Source organism: Rhinoraja longicauda, chromosome 7 (assembly GCF_053455715.1).
Source record: "Rhinoraja longicauda isolate Sanriku21f chromosome 7, sRhiLon1.1, whole genome shotgun sequence".
In the NCBI taxonomy this organism is placed as follows: Eukaryota; Metazoa; Chordata; class Chondrichthyes; order Rajiformes; family Arhynchobatidae; genus Rhinoraja; species Rhinoraja longicauda.
In genome coordinates, this window is record NC_135959.1 from 17,624,902 (window position 1) to 17,648,712 (window position 23,811).

General features: G+C 49.6%; 1 protein-coding gene across 1 annotated transcript in view; it reads right to left on the reverse strand.

Moving 5' to 3' along the window:
- The window catches only part of LOC144595117 (uncharacterized), a 144,501-nt gene that overhangs the window by 10,235 nt on the left and 110,455 nt on the right, over window positions 1–23,811 (reverse strand). Inside the window, exons 32-45 of the mRNA XM_078402194.1 lie at window positions 23,465–23,608; window positions 22,087–22,212; window positions 16,418–16,599; window positions 15,516–15,579; window positions 15,026–15,100; window positions 14,836–14,943; window positions 12,974–13,081; window positions 9,211–9,282; window positions 7,553–7,678; window positions 7,302–7,418; window positions 6,155–6,316; window positions 3,896–3,994; window positions 1,512–1,658; window positions 153–269 (exon numbers count right to left, since the gene is read on the reverse strand). Coding sequence (XP_078258320.1) covers window positions 153–269; window positions 1,512–1,658; window positions 3,896–3,994; window positions 6,155–6,316; window positions 7,302–7,418; window positions 7,553–7,678; window positions 9,211–9,282; window positions 12,974–13,081; window positions 14,836–14,943; window positions 15,026–15,100; window positions 15,516–15,579; window positions 16,418–16,599; window positions 22,087–22,212; window positions 23,465–23,608 — 1,647 coding nt within the window. The remainder of the gene's footprint in view (window positions 1–152; window positions 270–1,511; window positions 1,659–3,895; window positions 3,995–6,154; window positions 6,317–7,301; window positions 7,419–7,552; window positions 7,679–9,210; window positions 9,283–12,973; window positions 13,082–14,835; window positions 14,944–15,025; window positions 15,101–15,515; window positions 15,580–16,417; window positions 16,600–22,086; window positions 22,213–23,464; window positions 23,609–23,811) is intronic.

Below are 23,811 nucleotides of genomic sequence, written 5' to 3' on the forward strand. Positions count from 1 at the left end.
GTCCTGTGCATTTATGGGGGTTGTCGTACCCGGGTTTGTGAGCTGTGGCCTTTAGCCTTGGATAAGAGATTCGGGGTGGAGAGGGAGAGGCGTACGATTTGTTGAAAGAGAGAGATCGCTCCTCCATTCGCTTTTGCCAGGATGCTTTATACCTTGAAATCCAAGTGGACCCTGTTGTCCGATGAAACCCGGGTCACCGTGCGGCCCCGCCACTCCGGGCGAGCTGGTCAGGCCGGGGAATCCTGTCTGACCCTTTGGGCCCTTGGGACCTGTTGGGAGAGAACAGCAATGTCAGAGTGCGTCAAGGGGAACCTTCGATCGAGAACTAGCAGGGCAGTGAGGTGGGGCAGCAATAAAAGACCAATAAAACCCACCCTGCTACTCCCATCCCCAACAGTCCAGAACGCTTGACAAGGTTCAGGGCAGGTCTGCAATTCTGTAGCGCCTTGCTCCACCTCAGATTGTCCCAGTGCTTCACAGCTAATGAATTCCTTCACAACTGTGGTCTCTGCCACAGCCAATTTTGTGTTCAGCCAGATGCCACAAACAGCAATACGATAATGATGTCTACTGGATGCTTGGTTGCAGTTGAGACGGCTGGGGTGAGTTGTCCTCATGTCCATGAGCCCCTCTGTACTGTTGGGTTGGAGTTCTACGATGGGAGAGTAGAATATGCCGTAGACACGATGAGGCTTGCTGTGAGCATGGGGAGAAGTTGAAGCCTCTGACTGGCCGTGGAGATGAGGCACTTCAGGCTTCACTGGATGGATCGGCAGAACATCCTGAGAAGTGACTGGTGCTGGTGGATACCAACCAAGGTTCAGGAGGTGAAAAGATCAGAAACATGGAAACATAGAGAATAGGTGCAGGAGTAGGCCATTCGGCCATTCGAGCCAGCACCGCCATTCAATGAGATCATGGCTGATCATCCAGGATCAGTACCCTGTTCCTGCCTTTTCCCCGTATACCTTGATTCCGTTAGCCCTAAGAGCTATATCTAACTCTCTCTTGAATACATCCAGTGAATTGGCCTCCACTGCCTTCTGTGGCAGAGAATTCCACAGATTCACAACTCTCTGGCTGAAAAAGTTTTTCCTGAACTCCGTCATAAATGGCCTATCCCTTATTCTTAAACTGTGACCCCTGGTTCTGGACTCCCCCAACATTCTGTGGTGGGATGGGTGCTGAGATGCGCTCAGTGCTGAAGGGATCACCTCAGATAAGGGAGGGCCTGTGTTCTGAAACTGAGAGAAGAAACATCAACCCTCAGGAATTGTAAATCTTTGGAATTCCCCAGAGGCCGTGGGTGCTCGGTCCCCGGATATGTTGTGGTGGGATTGGTAGACTTCTGGACATGGATCAGAACATCTGGGGCTGTGAAGGAGCCACTGAAAGATGAAACAGGCTCAATGGACTGAATGTCCTGCCCTGCCTTATACCTCATGTTCTGTGTTCCCTCAATGCCATGCATATTACTGACAGTTTGGAGAGAAGGTAGATCATATTCTCACCTTGATCGCCGTAAAGTCCCTTTGGACCAGGATCTCCAGGAAGCCCATGGCGTCCAGGGCCACCTAGCAGCCCACGAAGACCTTCTGGAGGTTCCACGGGTCGAGCTTCAGGGACCGGGCCCTGAGGACCCGGAAATCCCTCCGAACCTGTGACCAACAAGAGCAGAGACACACAAAGTGCTGGAGTTACTCAATGGGTTAGGCAGCACCTCTGGAGAAAAAGGATGGGTGACGTTTCGGGTCGGAACCCTTCTTCAGATTGAAAGTAGTGGGGAGGGGAACAGAGCTAGGAAAAGACAAAGCAGGTTCAGTAACAGATGATCAAATGAGGGTGGAGCCCAAAATGGTCAATTGTTGGCGAGGAGAGTGGTGATGCAAAGCGATGCTGAGATGCGAAGAGTGGAACTGGCAGGACAACTAAGGTTGGGGAGGGAGGGAGGAAGGGAGGGAGGAAGGGAATGCAGGGGTTACTTGAAATGAGAGAAATCAACGTTCATGCAGCTGGGTTGTAAGATGCCCAAGCAGAGCAGAGAGAGCACGAGGTAGCAGGCCAAGCATGTGGAGTACCTCGACCATTGTTGATTGTTAACCACCACCTCCACTCCCACCTCCACCCATGGGTGCCCAGTGAGGGGTTTGGACAGGTAGGCTGTTGGCTTCAACAAAGAGATCCCAAATAGCTGTGGCGATGTCAGGGATGGATCAGGGGTGAATAATCCACATGTAGATTGGTCAAACTAAACCAGCTGCCAGTACGGTGGTGGAGGGTTATCTAAAGTGCCTACATGATGGTCTTATTAGATCAATACATGCAGCACAGTGGTAGACTTGCTGCCTGACAATGCCAGATTCTGTCTATTCGTAGTTTGTGCGTTCTCCCTGTGATCACGTGGCTTTACTCCGGGTGTTCCGGTTTCATCCCACACTCCAAAGATGTACAGGTTTGCAGGTTAATTGGCTTCGGTAAAAATTGTAAGCTCCGATAAAAATTATAAATTGTCCCTAGTGTGTCGTGTGTGAGAGTGTAATGGGGATCGCTGGTCGGCGTGGACTCAGAGGGCTGAAGGGCTGAACTGCTTCTGCGTTGTATCTCAAAGCTAAACTGAGCATAATGGATACTCAGATAGGCTGCTTTGGAACCTGGGATCACAAGATGAGGATACAGAGGATCAGAAGAAATTCCTTCATTCAGAGGGTGGTGAACAAGGGGGTTCTCCACAGAAGGCAGTGGAAGACAAGTCATTGAATATGTTCACAGACAATATTGATATATATCTCCATTATCGAAGGACGGGGGGGGGAGATGGGAACAGGGAGTGAAGTGGATGATCAGTCATGATGGTGCTTAACGGTAGGTTAGACGAAGGGCTGAATGGCCTTTTCCTACTCTCTTTGTCTCAATGAAACAAGAGGCTGTAGAGTCCCTTGAGCCTGTCCTCAATGGGAAAGGATCTGGCTAGGTTACCAGCCTTGGTACAATACATTGCCACTTTTGCCTCTGGGATGTGTAGGGAGGAGGTCCCGCGGCGACTGGGATCTCAACGCTTCCCTCAGAGGTGCCCACATCCCAACCTCACCCAGGCACACAGGGGCTGAGAGACTATCCCTCTGGCCTGGGACAGTGAGATGTTTGCACACTGATGACCCAGGATATGCCTGCATATTATTTTTAGTTTAGTTTAGAAATACAGCGTGGAAACAGGCCCTTCAGTCCACCGCACCGACCAGTGATCCCTGCACATTAACACTACCCTACACACATTGGAGGCAATTTTATATTTACATTCATACCAAGCCAATTGACTTACAAATCCGTACATCTTTGGAGTGTGAGAGGAAACCGAAGATTTCGGAAAAAAACCCCACGCAGGCAAGAGGAGAACATACGCACTCTGTACAGTCAAGCACCCGTAGTCAGGATCGAACCCGGGTCTCTGGTGCTGTAAGGCCATAGCTCTCCCGCTGCGCACCAGCCTATGCCTGGGCTGTGCTCATCCCATGACTGGTTCTGCTCCCACTCTCAGTATGGACTTTAATCAGTATCAGGAACATGGGGAGGATGTGTAGGAAGGAATTGCCGATGCTGGTTTACACTGAAGATAGACACAAACGTAACTCAGTGGGTCAGGCAGCATGTCTGGAGAAAAGGAATAGGTGATGTTTTGGATCAAGACCCTTCTGCAGAACCTTCCTCTTTACCCTTACTGCCAGAGGTAAGTCTAAAGAAGGGTCTGGACCCGAAACGTCACCAATTGCTTTTCTCCAAGAGATGTTGCCTGACCTGCTGAGTTACTGCAGCTATTTCCAGATACACGGGACGTCGCGAGAACCCAGCACCCAATGGATACCTGGAACGAGGCAGGAAGAGAAGCAGATTCACTCACCTAGAGCTCCCATAAAACCTTTCGCACCAGGGGGTCCCGAATCTCCAGGTTGGCCCTTACCCCCAGGGAATCCCATCATTCCCTGCTCCCCTTTATGACCTGTCAACGGACAGAGAAGTGATCAGTTACAACAGTTTCAAAACAATATCATTACACAGCACAGTGGTCGCACATACAGGATGAATAGACCTTTCTATTGGACACTGATCCCCCACTCCAGATGGAGACATGATTGGGTCACAGCACCGGATGGGATATGGATCGGACGTAGAGAAAACTTTCAAAGTCCACTTCCCTCCAAACTACCAGAAGGCCAATTTTTACTTGAAAGTGGCATTTGGACAAGCCAGGAATATTGCAAATCACTCATTGCCCCTGTGAAGTTGGTGAGTCATTGTAGTCCTTGTGATGAAAGTGCTCCCACGGTGCTGTTGGGGAGCGAGACCCAGGGTTTAGGCCAAGTGACGGTGAAGATCCAGGGAAATATTTCTAGGTCAGGACGTTGTGTGAGTGTGGGGGGGGGGGGGGGGGGGGGGGGGAGGGGATCTGCAGGTCGTGGTGTGGGAAGGAACTGCAGATGCTGGTTTACACCGAAGATAGACCATTCGATGTAACAATTGATGTACCATTTTCCCAGCATCCAAGGTTGGAGGTGGAGCAGACAAGAGGGGGAAAATAATGATCGACACAAAGTTCTGGAGTAAATCAATGGGACAGGCAGCATCTCTGGAGAAAAGGAGTAGGTGACGTTTTGGGTTGAGACCCTTCTTCAGCCCCTGGTTGACCCTACAGTCTATCTGCAGGTGGTGGTGTTCTCCTGCCTTGGCCCTTCTTTTAAAAAAAAAATTTTTTTTAATCAAAAATATTTATTCAAATATTAAAATAATATATACAATACAATAAAACCAAAACAGAACCCACCACCAGAATATTATACAAACAAATATACCTATTGAAACTATTATACCATTATATTACAATCCCCATCCAGGATACATCCAATCCCCCGCGGTGCCCAGCGGTCCTGGAAAGCCTTGGCCCTTCTTGGCAGGTTTGTTGGAGTTGCCCGGGTAAGTAAGGGCAGCTTGTAGATAGTACGCACTGCAGTCACAGAGCACCAGAGGGAGATTACAGTCTAATGTAAGGCATCCAATGGGCCACCACGAGGTACAATACTGCCAGAGGTACAACCCTACTGTCCAGCCCACCAGGGATCCTTGCCCATACAAGGATGGGACCCCTGCTCCTTATACCAACATGGTATCCCGAGCTCGTACATCCACCGAGAACCCCTGCTCCATATGGCATCCATACACCCTCTGGGCTCTGTACACCCATTCCATACACCAACTGGGTGGCCTTGCCCCATATATACCCATTGGGGACTGCACCCTTAGACCCACTGGGCACTCTACACCCATCCCATACACATTCTGGCTGTCTCATACCCCATACACCCACTGAACACTACTCCCATCCTCTAATACAACTGGGTGCCCTTGCCTCATGTGTACCCATTGGCTCCACACCCTGTACACACATCCCATACACCTTGTCAAGGGTGTGGACTGTAGGTATGGGTGTCCCTGTCTCATATACCCATTGTGTACCCTACTCTGCACACCCACTGGGCAATGTACACCCACCCCATTCACCCACTTATGGGTTCCCTTGCCTCATATACACATTGTGTACCTTACCCCATACACCAACTAGGCAGCATTTACCCATTGGGTACCCCTACCCTGTACATTGATCGGTTACCCATTCCCAATACATCCCCCATCCTACACCCATCCTATAAGGCCATCACGTTTGCCCAGCCTATACCCCTCCACCGTTCTCCTGCTGGATACCCCTGACCTGTATGCCTACAGGTATCCCCACTCTGTGCATCAGAGGGTACTCCTGTTCCATACCCCCACTAGATATCCCTGCCCCTTGCACCCACTGAAAGCTCCCTGCTCCTTAAATTATTCCTCATCCCACACAGTGTTCTGGAGAATTAAGAGGATTAAAACTGGGCAAACTGCCCTGAAGCGGATCCCAGGATGAGGTGCCGATATTTGGGATCACGGTGGAGAGACTTCCAACTGAGCAAATTGTGGAAACCCCTCCTGGCCTTTGCGTCTCAGTCACCAAGAGAATCTGTCACCAGTCTTCCGAATACCGCAGCATCTCAATAGATCAAATGGCCGATTTCTGATCCCATCCTGTCTTCTTGAAACGGCACCTCTGTGGGAAAGGCTGCGGACTTGCCTTTGTTGCCGGGAATGCCATCGATCCCAGGAAGGCCAAGCGGCCCCCCTTCTCCTGCGGGTCCATGTGGCCCAGGTTGTCCTGCTCTTCCTTGATCTCCTTCGTCACCTCTGATCCCTGGGAAGGCAGCTCTGCCGAAGGGGCCTGGCAGGCCAGGGTAACCTGTGAAAAGGCAAGACATGTTTAGCCATCTCTAAACCCATCCACGTCACCCCAAGCCTCCCTCCGTACCAGGTGGTCAAGTCCTTCTGCCAAACTCTGGAGACGTCGGATGGCGATCCCAACACTGGAAACCATGTCTAGCAGCAGACAGATCCTGTTGATTCCCAATGCAGAGCACACATGGTCAAAGCTCTATGACCAATCGCGGTCACGTCAAGTTTAGTTTAGCTTAGTTTAGTGACACTGCGCAGAAACATGTCCTTTGACCCCCGAGTCTGTGCCAACCAACGATCACCCCATACACTATGGTACAAACTCCGTACAGACAGCACCCGTAGTCAGGATCGAACCTGAGTCTCTGGTGCTGTAAGGAAGCAACTCTACCGCTGCACCACCGTGTTGCCCCTGACTCTTCATCACCAGGTCACCTCATGAGACCCTTTCCCAAACACAGTAATTTAGTGAGAACCCTGCCCGGTCACAGTCACTCAGAATCCAGGCCAATCGAGATTGCTCAGTGTCTGTAGAAACTAAAAACTCCTGATGCTGGTTCACAAAAAAAGACACAAAATGGTAGACTAACACAGCGGATCAGGCAGCAACTCTGCAGAACATAGATAGGTGATGTTTCAGGTCGGGACCCAGTCTGAAGAAAGGTACCGACCCGAAACATCTCCTATCCATGTTCTCCAGAGATGCTACCTGACCCGCTGAGTTGCTACACCACTTTGTGTCTTTTTCACAGTTTGGACATTTAATCAAGACACCCGACTACATATAGTCAGTCACTTGGACCTCTGTCGATGACAAATAAAGATAGAAAATGCTGGAAACACTCACTAGGTCAGGGAGCATCCGTGGAGAAAGTAACAGAGTGACCTCTGTGACCTTTGATGAGACATTTCCCTGACCATTTCTGGTCATCCAGAGAGAGTCCAGGCCAACTGTGGTCAATAATACAATTAGATCGGGAGAAGTCCTTTACCTTGGGCTCCGTCAAATCCCCGTGGTCCAGGGTCACCTGGTTTTCCTTGCTCGTCTGAAGAGAATAAGGGTCCGGGTGGTCCTGGGGGTCCACGTGAGCCAACGTCACCATGGTAACCTAGTGCAAGCCATAGAGAAGAGAATGAGGAACGGCAGTGCATTTATCAATCACACATCAGTCTCATGCAGTGTTGAACAGGAGAGGTCACGGTGAGGGGTGGTGCCGAACGGAGGCGTAGTGAGATGCATTACCGATGTTCCCCCTGGGTCCAGGCTGTCCCAGTTGTCCAGGTTCTCCCGGCTGGGCGTTGGGTGCTCCTTGCTCTCCTTTCTCACCCCCTTGCCCAGGGTGGCCTTCGGCTCCTTTCCCTCGCACACCTGTCGGCAAAACAGCACGGTCACCCCCTTCCATCGTGGATAACACTGCCATCCCTTACCTGCCTGTTCAGAGACAGAGGTCTCACGTTTAACTGCAACCCCCGTACCGTCCTAAGGGAGTGCAGAACTGCTGGAGGAGCTACATTTGGCTAAGAGACTCAACCAAGGGCAAACTTTTTAAGAAACATTTAGACGGGTACACGGATAGGACTGGTTTAGAGGGAAATGGGCTGATTGCAGGCAGGTGGGATTATTATAGATGGGACATATTGGCAAGTTGGGCCAGAGGGCCTGCTTCCACCCTGTATGACTCTATGTTGGGAGTTGGGCTGATGGGAAATTCTTTGACAGATCCAGCATATCTGAACAGCCTCCTGTGCTGAATCATCCATTTTTTGTACCCCAGCCCTGGTATCGGGGAGCACACCAATAGTGGGGACTTCTTGAAGTGTGTGCCGAATAACACCAGAGCCGGCATAGCTATATCCCCACTGTAGAGAAAATATGTAACAAATAATTGTGGCATGGTTTCCTTCATCGGTCAGGGCACTGAATACAAGGGTTGGGACTTCACTCTACAAGGCATTGGTGAGGTCATCTTAAAATATTGTGCACAGTTGTGGTCACCTAGCTATATGATGGATATCATTAAATTGAAAAGTGTGCAGAAACGTTTCACAATGAACTTCACACCAGGACTGGAGCGACTAGGCTTGTATACACTGGAATTTAAAAGGATGAGAGGAGATCTTATCGAAACGTATAAGATTTTTAAGGGGTTGGACACGTTAGCGGCAGGAAACATGTTCCCAATGTTGGGGGAGTCCAGAACAAGGGGCCACAGTTTAAGAATAAGGGGTAGGCCATTTAGAACGGAGATGAGGAAAAACTTTTTCAGTCAGAGAGTTGTGAATCTGTGGAATTCTCTGCCTCAGAAGGCAGTGGAGGCCAATTCTCTGAATGCATTCAAGAGAGAGCTAGATAGAGCTCTTAACGATAGCGGAGTTAGGGGGTATGGGGAGAAGGCAGGAACGGGGTACTGATTGAGAATGATCAGCCATGATCACATTGAATGGCGGTGCTGGCTCGAAGGCCCGAATGGCCTCCTCCTGCACTTATTGTCTATTGACTGGAGGGCTTGAGTTATGAGAGGCTGGATAAGCTGTAGGTTTTTGGGGGATGACCTTATAGAAGTAAACAAAATCATGAGGGGCATGGATAAGGTCTTTAACCCAGGGTTAGGAGAGTCTGAAACTAGAATGCATAGGATGAGAGGGGAAAGATTTAAACAGAACCTCGAGACAGGATTTTCACACAAAGGATGGTAGGTTTATGGAATGATCTGTGAGAGGAAACAGTAGAACAGTACAATTATAACATTCAATAGATACTTGGTCAAGTACATGTAGAGGAAAAATGTAAAGGCATATGGGTCAAATGCAGGAAAATGGGACTAGGAAACTAGGACAAGTGGAGGTGAAGTGCCTCTCACCGTGCTGTTTAACTCTATAACTCTGAAAGATTCACAGTACCTGGCGATCCCCCGAGACCGTTGGATCCTTTTAACCCATTCAATCCTGGCAAACCATCAGTGCCCCGTAATCCTGTTGGGAAATTCGAAACAAACACCGATTAATATTTCACTGCAGAAACCCAAAGGTCACTGGAGGATTACAAGTCATTAAACCTGGTGAAGTTTATGGCTCAATGTCCTGATCAGTGAGGGAGCGTAGCTTGATCTGGAGCTCTGTCCTGGACGCACTGTGGTTTCAGAGAGGAAGGTGGAATCTTTGGAAATGCAGGGTTTTTCCCCATTGGCTGGGTGGGAGATTGGATGTAAAATGGACATTCTTGGAGAGCTGCCATCCAGGATTTACTCTGGACGGTTTTATCATCCCAAGTTTGAGTCTGGAGCCTCGGGTCTGGGTCTGGGGCTTTATCAGTAATTCCACAATGGGTCAGCGGAGATGCACCAACTTGATGCAGTCTTTACACATTCAAGGCTCCAGTGCTCCGACTTACAAACCACCAACGTGCAGAATGCGAATGCAGTCTTCACCAAGTACAAGTGTGCAGACACCGCAGCCCAAAGCCGCAGCACGGTGGCGCATCAGTAGAGTTACTTCCTTACAACGCCAGAGAACTGGGTTCGATCCTGGCTAAGGGAGGTTCTGTCTGTACGGAGTTTGTATGTTCTCCCCGAGACCTCTGTGGGGTTTTTTTCTGGGACCTCCATTTTCCTCCCAAACTCCAAAGACGTACAGGTTTGTAGGTTAATTGGCTTGGTAAAGTTGTAAATTGTCCCTAGGATAGTGTTAGCATGCGGGGATCGCTGGTTGGCGTGGACTCGGTGGGTCGAAGTTCTTGTTTCTGCACTGTCTCTCTAAAGTAAGCCTGTCATTACAGCCTGTCCGGCAGTATCTCTGGAGAGAAGGAATGGGGGATGCTGCTTGACCCGCTGAGTTACTCCAGCTTTTTGTGTCTACCTTCGATTTAAACCAGCATTTGCAGTTTTTCTCCTGCACATTACAGCCTGTCCTGCAGATTCAGAGCATTGGGGAGCTTCCACTGCCTGCCCACCTGGTCCTTGGTGTGACCCGGCTGAGTCTCTCAAACCAAGGGGATCGTTGCATCCACACAATGGGTTTGACAGGTAGGTTGTGGCCCCATCACTGCCTCTCCCAAAGTCTTCACCATTCACAAACATTAAGAAACACCCAGGAACAACAGAAATGCAACATTAAAAATATTAAAATCATTTACACATCAGACCTAGTGTAAACTGAAAATACTCAAAAACTATTAAAACAATGAAATACATTTCAACTTATTGAGCAAAACCAGGTGGCCTCTGTTCCCAGGCAGTAGAAGGTATGTGGCTGTGGGGGACGGGACGGGGCGGGGAGAGGGGCTGATTGGGGAGGGGACAGCTCGGAGAGGATTGAGGGAGCAGCATTGTTGGAGATTACAGTGCTCCAGGTGGATGATAGGGGCTGATTGGGCAATGATGTAGTAGAGTGGTGGGGAGGTGAATTAAAACGACGTCAGCATCTGCAGTTATTTTCTTACACTACCTGTTGCTCCATTGCGATTTCTCCTCAAGGTATGGTCACTCCTATGACCTGTTTTTTACCCTGACTCTCTCCCCCTGGTCTGGGGACCTGACCAGCACAATGAGGCATCTTTTGGTGCCCATTTTCTGCTGCTCTATACTGAGTGACTGCACATCAGTCTGCGATGAAACTGGCCCGTGTTCCGTTGCTGACTGGTGCAGAGTTGTAATGAGTGGCTGAGAGCAGCTTAACACAATTTCAGGACTGTACAGAATCTCCTGTAATGACTAGGAACCTGTGACACCAACACATCCCATGTAAAGATTAACAAGCTTGAACCACCTGTGTTGGATTGATCAGTGACTGGTTAGCTGCTATCTACCATTGGTGATTTAAGTATTACTGCTGTGTGGATGTTTCATTCTCCATGGCTTAGGATCAATGGATTCATACCCCCAATATCTTACAATGTCAGAGACCCGGGTTTGATCCTGACTAAGGGTGCTGTCCTTACAGAGTTTGTACGTTCTCCCTGTGACTGCGTGGGTTTTCTCCGGATGCACCGGTTTCCTCCTACACTCCAAAGGCATATAGGTTTGTAGGTTAATTGGCTTCTGTAAATTGTAAATTGTCCCTAGTGTGTAGGATAGTGCTGGTGTACGGGGTGATCGCTGATCGGGGCGGACCCGGTGGTCTGAAGGGCCTGTTTCCACGCTGTATCGCTGAAGTCGAAGGGATGCTAAGTTTAACCCAGGACACCATTTCCCTTTTATAAGGCCATGCTGGTCCCATCAGTCTTCTTTACTGTCACATCTTTGGTTATGAATGCCAACATGTTCCCAACACAATATCAGGCAAACTAGTTCCCCATTACCCTTCTCTGTACTCTCTCCCTAATCTTTTAAAGTGATACATTAGTGCCCTCGAACTGATTGAGTCTAAAGAATGGTAGAAAATGACCACCAACGCATCCATTATTTCCCAGGCTATACCGTTAATTCTTTGGGGCACATACTATCGACAGACATACTATTTATCAGCCTTCAACCCTGTCAGTTACACAACAGCATTTCCCTACGATCACTGATTTCATTCAGTTCCTCTCTCTCACTTGACTCTAGATCATGTGGGTTCTGTACTTGAGGATGAGGTCACACTGTGGGTAAAGAGTGAACAGGAAGTCCATCCCAGAGATGTGTGGTTTGGTTGATTGGCCACTATCAAATGAGCTTTCTGTGTATATGTGTAGCATGAGAATTAGGGAGGTGGGGGTGAGTGAGTAGATAATGGGCATGTGAGAGAGATTACATTACATTGCAGGCTTGCTCTGAGAACTGGCAGTGTTTGGAAAGGCTGAATGGTCTTGTTCTGTTGTTGAAGGGGAATATGGCCATAGAGAAGGCAATGGTCAAGGGGGGTTAACTGCAATCAATGGCTTCACGCACCAATTTAATCTCCTGCTGGGTTAAGCTGATTTGAGATTGGGATTTGGCCTGGTTTTGGACCTGTGCTCCTGGTTACACATTCCCTGTCCTGCTGTCCACAAAACAGGCTGGCTCTTCAGAAAGAGGCTTCAAGCCAAGGGCAACATTTCACACGATTAACCTGGGCTTTCTGTTACTGATCTCTGGGTAACTATGCCAATGCCCCCATCCCCACCAACACCTAGGGGGAACTCAATCTAAGAATGCCCCCAGACGTTACCATCCTGTGATTAACTTTGCAACCAGCTGATTATCTTTGCCGGTTTTCCGTGGCCTCCCACCGGATGAGATTCTGCCTAACCCGCTGAGATACTTCAGCTTTTTGTCTGTATCTTCATTTTAAACCAGCATCTGCAGTTCTTTCCTACGCGCTTTGTCGGCTCCACTGTGAAATCTCCTCAAGGTATGCCTACTTTGAAGAAGCGCTCCTCTCTCCAACAAGATTGCAGCAATACCCTCTCTCGCCGCTCCCTCCCTGTGATTCCTGCGTGCTCTCCGGCTCTATCACCTACCCCACAGCCAACAATGGACTGTGGTAGGCTCTACCTTTCCTCGATCATTGTTGCTTTGTGCATATCTTTCATTTGTTTGTTCCACGTACTATCTACATCTCTCGTTTCCTGTTCCCCTGACTCGCGGTCTGAAGAAAGATCTTGACCCGAAACGTCACCTATTCCTTTTCTCCAGAGATGCTGCGTTACTCCAGCTTTTTGTGTCTATCCTCGGATCAGCATGTCAGTCCCGCCAGTCACTTGTACCTTTTGCCCCTCTGTATCCTGGGAATCCCGGAAATCCCACAGAACCGGCAGGACCTTGTGGACCCTTCGTCCCTCTGTCACCCGGAGATGCTGAGGATCCAGGAGAGCCTGCGGAGCAGAGAATGTAAGTCAGCGGCAGCACAGAGGAATGACCCTGGGTTGGGACAGACACAGAGCAAGGCAGTGCATGAGTAACCAGTGGAGTGCAGCTCTGAGCTAATGTCCCCATCATCCACGTCACAGTCTGCATCAACACATCATGCAAAGCCTTCACCAGCCTGCCAGCCAGCACAGAGTCAGCGAGAACCTACTGCCTCATGGCTCCAGAGACCCAGGTTCACTCCTGATGTCAGGTCATGTGGAGTTTGCACACTCTTGTTGTATCCATGGCTTCTCCCGTTTCTTCCCACATCCCAAAGCTGGTAGGTTAATCGGCTGTGGTAACTGGTCACTGGTGTGTAGGTGGGAAGAATTCAAGGAGAGTTGACGAGCATTCGTGAGAGAGAAGTTGGAAGTTCACAGGGAAATATGGAAAAGATCAATGGGATGATCAGATTGCTCTCTGAGGAGCCAGCACAAACCCAGTTTTCTGATCAGCAAGTTTGCAGATGATACAAAAGTGGGTGGTTTTGCAGATAGTGAAGATGCTTGTGAAAAATTGCAGCAGGATCTTGATTGAATGGCCAAGTGGGCTGAGGAATGGCTGACGGAATTTAATACAGAGAAATGTGAGGTGTTGCATTTTGGGTAGTTTAACATAGGCAGAGCCTACACAGTGAATGGTAGGGCTCTGGGTAGTGTTGTAGAGCAGAGGGATCTAGGAGCTCAGGTGCATGGCTCCTTGAAGGTGGAGTCACAGGTAGACAGCGTGGTCAAAAAGGCTTTTGACACATTGGCCTTGATCAGTCAGAGTATTGAGTGTAGAAGTTCGGAGGTCATGCTGCAGTTGTGTACGACGTTGGTAAGGCCGCATTTCGGGTATTGTCTTCAGTTCTGGGCACCATGTTATAGGAAAGATGTTGTCAAGCTGGAAAGGGTATAGAAAAGATTTACGAGGATGTTGCCAGGGAGAGGTTGAGTAGGCTGGGTCTCTAATCCTTGGAGCGCAGGAGGATCAGGGGTGATTTTATAGCGGTGTATAAAATCATAAGAGGAATAGATCGGGTAGATGCACAGAGTCTCTTGCCCAGAGTAGGTGAATCAAGGACCAGAAGACATGTTTAAGGTGAAGGGGAAAAGATTTAATAGGAATCTGAGGGATAACTTTTTCACACAAACGGGTGGTTGGTGTATGGAACAAGCTGCCAGACGGGGTAGTTGAGGCTGGGACTATCCCAACGTTTAAGAAACAGTTAGACAGGCACATGGATAGGGCAGGTTGATCGGTGTGGGAAAGTTGGGCCGAAGGGCCTGTTTCCACGCTGTATCACTCTATGGCTCAATAAATAGCCTCCTCTGTGTTGCAATAATTAATCCATCCCCCACAGTGAGTGACCCAGTAGAGATTAACCTTCCCCCCTTCACACTGGGTGATCCAGTGGTCTATTACCCCTCCTCAACCCACTGACCCACGAGAGTAAATAACCCCCCCGCCCCCAACACTGGGTGATCCAGCGGTCTATCACTCCTTCCCAACCCACTGAGCCACTGGAGCGAATACCTCCCCCCCCACATACACTGGGTGACTGAGTGGAGTGTGTAATTCCTGCACTAGGTGATCCAGTGCTGTGTGTAAGGCCTGCACTAGGTAACTCAATGGAGTGTGTAATCCCCACACTGTGTGGCCCAGTGGTGTCAGCAACCTCACCGGGTGATCCAGAGGTCTATTCCCCCTGCCTCAGCTCTGCCCCAGGGTCACCTACCCGGTTGGGCTGGATATCCAGGATTCCCGCGACTCCCTTTCATCCCCTCGATGCCAAGATCTCCGGGCTGTCCGGGTATTCCGGGCAGGCCTGTCACACCGGGCATGCCTGTAACGGAACACAGTGTCATTACACCGCCTGTGACATGTGTGTCCGGTCCGGGTAACTCCTCAGGTCATGGGCTACTCACCTTTGATCCCTGCTGGCCCCATTTCACCCTTGTATCCAGGCGCTCCCGGCATGTTCATCGTATCGCCCACTTCACCTGGAGAATGTCACAACAGCTGTTACTGAAGCACAAGCACAAGGTCATAAGTGAAGGGAGTAGAATTTGGCCATTCGGCCCATCAAGTCTACTCCGCCATTCAATCATGGCCGATCTACCTCTCCCTCCTAACCCCATTCTCCTGCCTTCTCCCCATAACCTCTGACACCTGTACTAATCAAGAAACACCCACCATCATCCTCAGCTTCCAGCTGTCCCGTCCTCAGCAGATTTGGGAGGGGTTGGGGTGGGAGAGTGTCGCTTGTCACATGCGAAAAAAAAAGTATTCATCATTCATTCATTCATTCATTCATTCATTCAGGCTGAGGTGGTCACCAGATGCACACCCCCTCTCTGCCCCAGGGACCAGGTCCCGAGACTCCCTATAGAGCGGGACCAACCTCACGTCTCTCACCTTTCTTTCCAGTGGTTCCACGGTCTCCCAACGATCCTGGCAAGCCTGGGACACCCACAAGACCCTGCAAAACAACAGGTGGGGTCAGAAAGTCTCTCATGTCCCCAGCATTAGTGCCAGAGGAGTTAGCACCGAGAAAGTCCTGCAGTTCAGTCAGTGGCTGGATAAGGCAGGTAGAGCAGAAAACCTGTGCAGATGAAGATCCCACAAGGTCACGACTCGTAACGTCACCCATTCCTTCTCTCTAGAGATGCTGCCTGTCCTGCAGAGGTACTGCAGCATTTTGTGTCTATCTCCCGCAAACATTACTTTAGTTTAGTTTAGTTTAGTTTATAGTACAGCGTGGAAACAAGCCCTTTGGCCCACTGAGTCCGCACCAACCAGTGATCACCCCATACACGAACGCTATCCCACATCCTCGGGACAATTTACCTACAATGAAGACAATTAACCTACAAATCTCTATGTCTTTGGAGTGTGGAGGAAACTGGAGCACCCAGAGAATACCCACGCAGGTCACAGGGAGAATGTACAAACTCCACCTCTAGAGAGCACCTGTATTCAGGATCGAACCCGGGTCTTTGGCGTTGTCAGGCAGCGAGCCACCCTGTGAGGAACACTGTGAGAATCCCTGGGGATTCTGTCCAACAGAAAACAATCCAAGTTGTAGCTAAACCTATTTGTAGCTAATACTCTCCAATGCAGACTCTACCCTGGTGAATCTCTTCTGCACACTCCCCAAAGCTTCCACGTCCTTCTTGTGACGTTTCGGGTTGAGCCCATTCCTTCTCTCCAGAGATGCTGTCCCACTGCGTTACCCCAGCATTTTGTGTCTATCCTCGGCGTAAACAAGCATCTGCAGTTCCTTCCTACACCACAGAAATGATTCTCGGCACACCCACCTTATCACCAACCATCCCAGGAAAGCCTCTGATGCCCAGAGGCCCCAGAGCTCCAGGCATTCCTTTGCTTCCGAGTTCACCCGGGAACCCCGGAAATCCTTTCATGCCTTTCTCCACTCCGGGAATTCCGGGAAAACCAGGTCGTCCCCGCTGGCCCGGATAACCAGGCATTCCTTTGCTCCCTAATGGAAAGGAACAGAAGGAAATGTATTGTTTAACAACAACAACAAATAGCTACATTTATATAACCACCTTCACTTGGAAGAGTCTCACGGGGTGATTAACAGGAGCAAATAAGGGAGCAGAGGCCTTACAGCGCCAGAGACCAAGGTTCCATCCTGACTACGCATGCTGACTGTATGGATGGAGTTTGTACATTCTTCCCGTGACCATGTGAGTTTTCCCCGACTGTTATGCATCCTCCCACATTCCAAAGATGTACAGGTTTGCAGGTTAATTGGCTTCAATTGTAAATGTTTCCCTTGTGTGTGGGATGGTGCTAGTGTACAGGGATCTCTGGTCATCGTGGACCCGGTGGGCCGAAGGGCTATTTCCACACTGTATCTCTAAACTAAACTAAACTAAGATATTTTAGCCTGCCTGGGTTAGGAGTATTGGCTACCAGGAGAAATGGGACAACTTTGCATAGTTTTACAAGGATGTTGCCAGGACTAGAGGGTCTGAGCTATAGGGAGAAGTTGAGTAGGCTGGGACTCTATTCCTTGGCGTGTAGGAGGATGAGGGGTTATTTTATAGTGTATAAGATCATGAGAGGAATAGATTGGGTAGATGCACAGAATCTCTTGCCCAGAGTAGGTGAATCGAGAACCAGAGGACATATGTTTAAGGTGAAGGGGAAAAGATTTAATAGGAATCTGAGAGGTAACGTTTTGACACAAAGGGTGGTGGGTGTATGGAACAAGCTGCCAGAGGAGGTTGTCGAGGCTGGGTCTATCCCAACTTTTAAGAAACAATTCGACAGGTGCATGGATAGGACAGATTTGGAGGGATATGGACCAAATACGGGCAGGTGTGACTAATGTAGCTGGGACATGTTGACGTGTGGGCAAGTTGGGCCAAGGGTCCTGTTTCCACACAGTGTCACTCTGACTCTATGAATCTAATGCCCGAGATTGAAGGGATATCTGATAAAAGTTTATAAAAGTATGAGAGGAATAGATAGGATAGACAGAACCTTTATCCCCAAGGTGAAAATATCAAAGACTTAAGGGCACAGCTTTGAGGTGAGAGGCAAAGTTTAAAAGGAGATGTCCTGGCCGATATATTTTTTACATAGAGGGTGAAGGGTGCCTGGAACGTACTGTAAGGGGCGGTGGTGGAGAGTGGCGTTTCAGAGGCTTTTAGCTAGGCATGTGGAAATACAGGGAATTGAGGGATATAGATAATCTGTAGACAGGTGAGACTAGTTGGCATTATGTTCAGCATAAACATTGTGGGCCGAAGGGCCTGTCCATGTGCTGTACCATAAGGGCCTGTTCCATATTCCATATTCCAAACTTTTAAAGTGTAATTAAAGTGGACCGTTCAGCACTGCCCCCCCTCAACCCACATTACTGCCCTCCAACAGTGCGCCACTCCCTCAGTACTGCCCCTCTCATAGTGTAGAGACTGTGTAGAGCTCCCCTGGGTGCTGTTGATCAGAGTTTTCCTATCATTTTACTTTTCATTTTGGATATTATTTTAATATCTTCTAAGTGTTATAATTACAAAGGTAGAGGTAAAGTGGGTGCTATTAAATGTTTAAACACTTCAGGTCCTGCATAGAAAAATGAGATAGGAAATGCTATTTTAAGATCAAAATACCAAATCTATACGATGGGATTCTTTTAGATGTGAAAAATCATCAAACCTTATTTCATTAACTTTTAAATGTTTGCAAAATGTTTTGTGATACTTAAGTGGAACAGAACCCCTTATATTTGCTACTTTATGCAAGTTAATTCACTTTATTAATTTTAACAATTATTTGTACATTGTTAATTAATAGTTTGAAAATAAAATGGATCTAAACAGAGAAAAAAAAAATTCCAGGGGGAATCTCTGGGACTGCTGGGCATCATGGGGAATTGAACACATCCTCCACCAGGATTGTGATATAGTTATTTAATACTTAATATTTAGAATATTTGGTCATTTTTGTTTTTGGTGGTGGGTGTGTTGGTATTTGCTTTGTAAATATTATTGTTTGTAAATAATTGAATACATTTATTTTGATTGAAAAAAAGGTGCATTGCTCCCTCAGTATTGCCCTTGCTAGAGTGGTGTTCCCTCAGTATTGACACTCCTCAGTGCGGTGTTCCCTCAGTATTGACACTCCTCAGTGCGGTGTTCCCTCAGTATTGCCCCCCACCCCCCAGTGCAGTGCTCCTTCAGTATTGATGTACCCAGTATTGCCCCCCACCCCTCCAGTGCAGTGCTCCCTCAGTATTGCCCCTCCCTGTGTGGTACTCCCTCAATATTGACCGTCCGAGTGCGGTGCTCCCTCAGTATTGCCCCCTTCCCCCCCCCCCCACCCCCCCACACCCAGTGCAGTGCTACTTCAGTATTGATGTACCCAGTGTGCTGCTCCTCAGTATTGCCCCCCTCCCCCCACAGTGCAGTGCTCCCTCAGTATTGGCCTCCCCTCCCTCCCCCAGTGTGGTACTCCCTCAGTATTGCCCCCCCCTCCCTCCCCCAGTGTGGTGCTCCCTCAGTATTGCCCCCCCCTCCCTCCCCCAGTGTGGTGCTCCCTCAGTATTGCCACCCCCCCCCCCCCCCTCCAGTGCAGTGCTCCCTCCGTACTGCTTCTCCCCCGTGTGGTGCTCCCTCGGTATCCCCCCCCTCCCTCCCCCAGTGAGGTGCTCCCTCAGTATTACCCCCCTCCCTCCCCAGTGTGGTGCTCCCTCAGTATTCCCCCCCTCCCCCCCCAGTGCAGTGCTCCCTCCGTACTGCTTCTCCCCCGTGTGACAATAGACAATAGACAATAGGTGCAGGAGTAGGCCATTCAGCCCTTCGAGCCAGCACCGCCATTCAATGCGATCATGGCTGATCACTATCAATCAGTACCCCGTTCCTGCCTTCTCCCCATACCCCCTCACTCCGCTATCCTTAAGAGCTCTATCCAGCTCTCTCTTGAAAGCATCCAACGAACTGGCCTCCACTGCCTTCTGAGGCAGAGAATTCCACACCTTCACCACCCTCTGACTGAAAAAGTTCTTCCTCATCTCCGTTCTAAATGGCCTACCCCTTATTCTCAAACTGTGGCCCCTTGTTCTGGACTCCCCCAACATTGGGAACATGTTATCTGCCTCTAATGTGTCCAATCCCCTAATTATCTTATATGTTTCAATAAGATCCCCCCTCATCCTTCTAAATTCCAGTGTATACAAGCCCAATCGCTCCAGCCTTTCAACATACGACAGTCCCGCCATTCCGGGAATTAATCTAGTGAACCTACGCTGCACGCCCTCCATAGCAAGAATATCCTTCCTCAAATTTGGAGACCAAAACTGCACACAGTACTCCAGGTGCGGTCTCACCAGGGCCCGGTACAACTGTAGAAGGACCTCTTTGCTCCTATACTCAACTCCTCTTGTTACGAAGGCCAACATTCCATTGGCTTTCTTCACTGCCCGCTGAACCTGCATGCTTCCTTTCATTGACTGATGCACTAGGACACCCAGATCTCGTTGAACTCCCCCTCCTCCTAACTTGACACCATTCAGATAATAATCTGCCTTTCTATTCTTACTTCCAAAGTGAATAACCTCACACTTATCTACATTAAACTGCATCTGCCATGTATCCGCCCACTCACACAACCTGTCCAGGTCACCCTGCAGCCTTATTGCATCTTCCTCACAATTCACACTACCCCCCAACTTAGTATCATCTGCAAATTTGCTAATGGTACTTTTAATCCCTCCGTCTAAGTCATTAATGTATATCGTAAATAGCTGGGGTCCCAGCACCGAACCTTGCGGTACCCCACTGGTCACTGCCTGCCATTCCGAAAGGGACCCATTTATCCCCACTCTTTGCTTTCTGTCTGTTAACCAATTTTCTATCCATGTCAGTACCCTACCCCCAATACCATGTGCCCTAATTTTGCCCACTAATCTCCTATGTGGGACCTTGTCGAAGGCTTTCTGAAAGTCGAGGTACACCACATCCACTGACTCTCCCTTGTCAATTTTCCTAGTTACATCCTCAAAAAATTCCAGTAGATTTGTCAAGCATGATTTCCCCTTCGTAAATCCATGCTGACTCGGAACGATCCCGTTACTGCTATCCAAATGCTCAGCAATTTCGTCTTTTATAATTGACTCCAGCATTTTCCCCACCACTGATGTCAGACTAACTGGTCTATAATTACCCGTTTTCTCTCTCCCTCCTTTCTTAAAAAGTGGGATAACATTTGCTATCCTCCAATCCACAGGAACTGATCCTGAATCTATAGAACATTGAAAAATGATCTCCAATGCTTCCACTATTTCTAGAGCCACCTCCTTAAGTACTCTGGGATGCAGACCATCAGGCCCTGGGGATTTATCAGCCTTCAGTCCCATCAGTCTACCCAAAACCATTTCCTGCCTAATGTGGATTTCCTTCAGTTCCTCCATCACCCTAGGTTCTCCAGCCCCTAGAACATTTGGGAGATTGTGTGTATCTTCCTCAGTGAAGACAGATCCAAAGTAACGGTTTAACTCGTCTGCCATTTCTTTGTTCCCCATAATAAATTCCCCTGCTTCTGTCTTCAAGGGACCCACATTTGCCTTGACTATTTTTTTCCTCTTCACGTACCTAAAAAAACTTTTGCTATCCTCCTTTATATTATTGGCTAGTTTACCCTCGTACCTCATCTTTTCTCCTCGTATTGCCTTTTTAGTTAACTTTTGTTGCTCTTTAAAAGAGTCCCAATCCTCTGTCTTCCCACTCTTCTTTGCTATGTTATACTTCCTCTCCTTAATTTTTATGCTGTCCCTGACTTCCCTCGTCAGCCACAGGTGTCTCTTACTCCCCTTAGAGTGTGGTGCTCCCTCGGTATCCCCCCCCTCCCTCCCCCAGTGTGGTGCTCCCTCAGTATTGCCCCCCCTCCCTCCCCCAGTGTGGTGCTCCCTCAGTATTGTCCCCCCCTCCAGTGCAGTGCTCCCTCTGTACTGCCTCTCCCCATGTGGTGCTCCCTCAGTATTCCCCCCCCCTCCCTCCCCCAGTGTGGTACTCCCTCAGTATCTCAGTATTGCCCCCCCCTCCCTCACCCTGTGTGGTGCTCCCTCAGTATTCCCCCCCCCTCCCTCACCCTGTGTGGTGCTCCCTCAGTATTGCCTCCCCTCCCCCCACAGTGCAGTGCTCCCTCAGTATTCCCCCCCCCCCCCATCCTCCCCCAGTGTGGTACTCCCTCAGTATTGCCCCATCACAGTGCAGCAATCCATCAGCACAATCAGTCAGCACCACCGTCCCGGTGCAGCGGCCTGTGCTAGGACAGCCCCTCCTGTTTGCTGGTCCAGTCATGGGTTAGACTCTGCCTATGGCCACACGGCAGCTCCCAACACCCCACAGAATATGTCCAGCACTCCCTGCTGCAAGTAGGGGTTGGAGGAAGCTGCCTCCTCACTTGCAGGAAGGAGAGCATCTCGGTCGGAGTGAGTCACGTTTCCAAAGTGCCATACCTCTGGGACCAGTGAAGCCAGAATCGCCGGAGGAACCAGAATCGCCCTTGTTCCCCTTCACTTTTATCATCATGGATGGTTCAATGGGTGGTGCTGGCCCAGGTGGGCCCTTCACTCCACGGTCACCTGTGGGCATTGACACAAACATTGTCACTCTTTGCATCCCTTTGTTCAGAAGCTCAGTACAGCTGGCAACACCCTCTCTTATAGCACACGATGAGCGTTTGACAGCACTGAGCCTCTACTCGCTGGAGTTTAGAAGGTCGAGGGTGGACTTCATTGAAACTTATAGAATAATGAAAGGCATAGATAGAGTGGATGTGGAAAAGATGTTTCCACTGGTGGGACAGACGAGGACCAGAGGTCGGACATAGCCTCAGAATTGAAGGATGCTCTTTTTAAAAAGGAGGTGAGGAGGAACTTCTTTCGTCAGAGGGTAGCTAATTTGTGGAGCTCATTGCCACAAACGGCTGTGGAGGCAAGTTCTTGATTAGAATGGGTGTCAAGGGTTATGAGGAGAAGGCTGGAAAATGGGATTAGGAGGCAGAGATCAGCCATGATTGAATGGCGGAGTAGACTCGATGGGTTGAATAGTCTAATTCTACTCCTATAACGTGAACTTGTGAACTTGCCCATTCCTTATTGCCCTGGAGAAGATGGTTGTGAGGCGCCATCTTGAACCACTGCAGTTCTCCAGCTTGAGTCTCATGAGCAAGCGGGTGAGACGACGGTTCTACGATTCAGACCCAGTGACGACGAAGGACGGGGAATATGTTTCCAATTTGGAGGGGGGGCCTGGTGTTCCCCTGCACCTCCTTTAGTGGTGAAGGCCAGGCGTTAGTGAGTAGCTAACCTGGGGATGCTAATGTTGGTCAGTAGCACCCCGGTGGGGAATTCAGGCAAACTGCTCTCACCAGAGGTTAGCGAACCACAGGGAGAGATTGAGTGGAACAGCAAAGACAGGTTTAAGGGTCAAACCAATGAAACTGCAGTTGCTAGAATCTGAAACAAGAACAGAAAGTGATGGAAGAACTCAGCCAGTCAGGCAGCATCTGTGGAAGGAGAAACCAATTGATGTTTCGGGTGAGGGACCCTTCCTCGGGACTCAGGGGTAGCTGAGGGAGGGAGAGGGGTTTGCATGGGGCAAGAGCACCAGCAGGGAGCAATGGGTCCTGTTTCCATGTGGTTCGACACCAGCTGACACCCAGCCCTGCATCGTGTTGTGGAAGGAGGTCGGTCTCCACCACCCACTGCTCTGCACCAGACCTCAGTCCACAGAAAGTCAGCTCATGACGCTGGGAGGAGTCTCACCGCGCGAGGGGTGTCTCCCACACCTCACGGGAACTGGTGGTCGATAGGTTACTGTTCACCAACTCACCTTTAAACCCTTTATTCCCCGTGGGACCAAGAAAGCCATTTCGTCCGGGAAATCCCCACTCCCCCTTCAGTCCTAGGATTCCAGGTCGACCTTTATATCCTTCAGCGCCCGGGAATCCGCTTATTCCCGGCGAACCTTTCGCACCTGGAGGGACGAACAGACGGAGCTCAGATAAGTGGGGCAACGGCGCGAGCAACGGGCTGTTCGGGGGACGAGTGGGGAGGGACCTGAGAGAGAGGTGGATATCGAGAACAACAGTGGAACCAGGCAGGGGGCCGTCAAGAACGAAGGGGGACCCGTCGGGGGGGAGGGGAGTGGGGGGACTGAGGGAGGGCAGTAAATAGGAA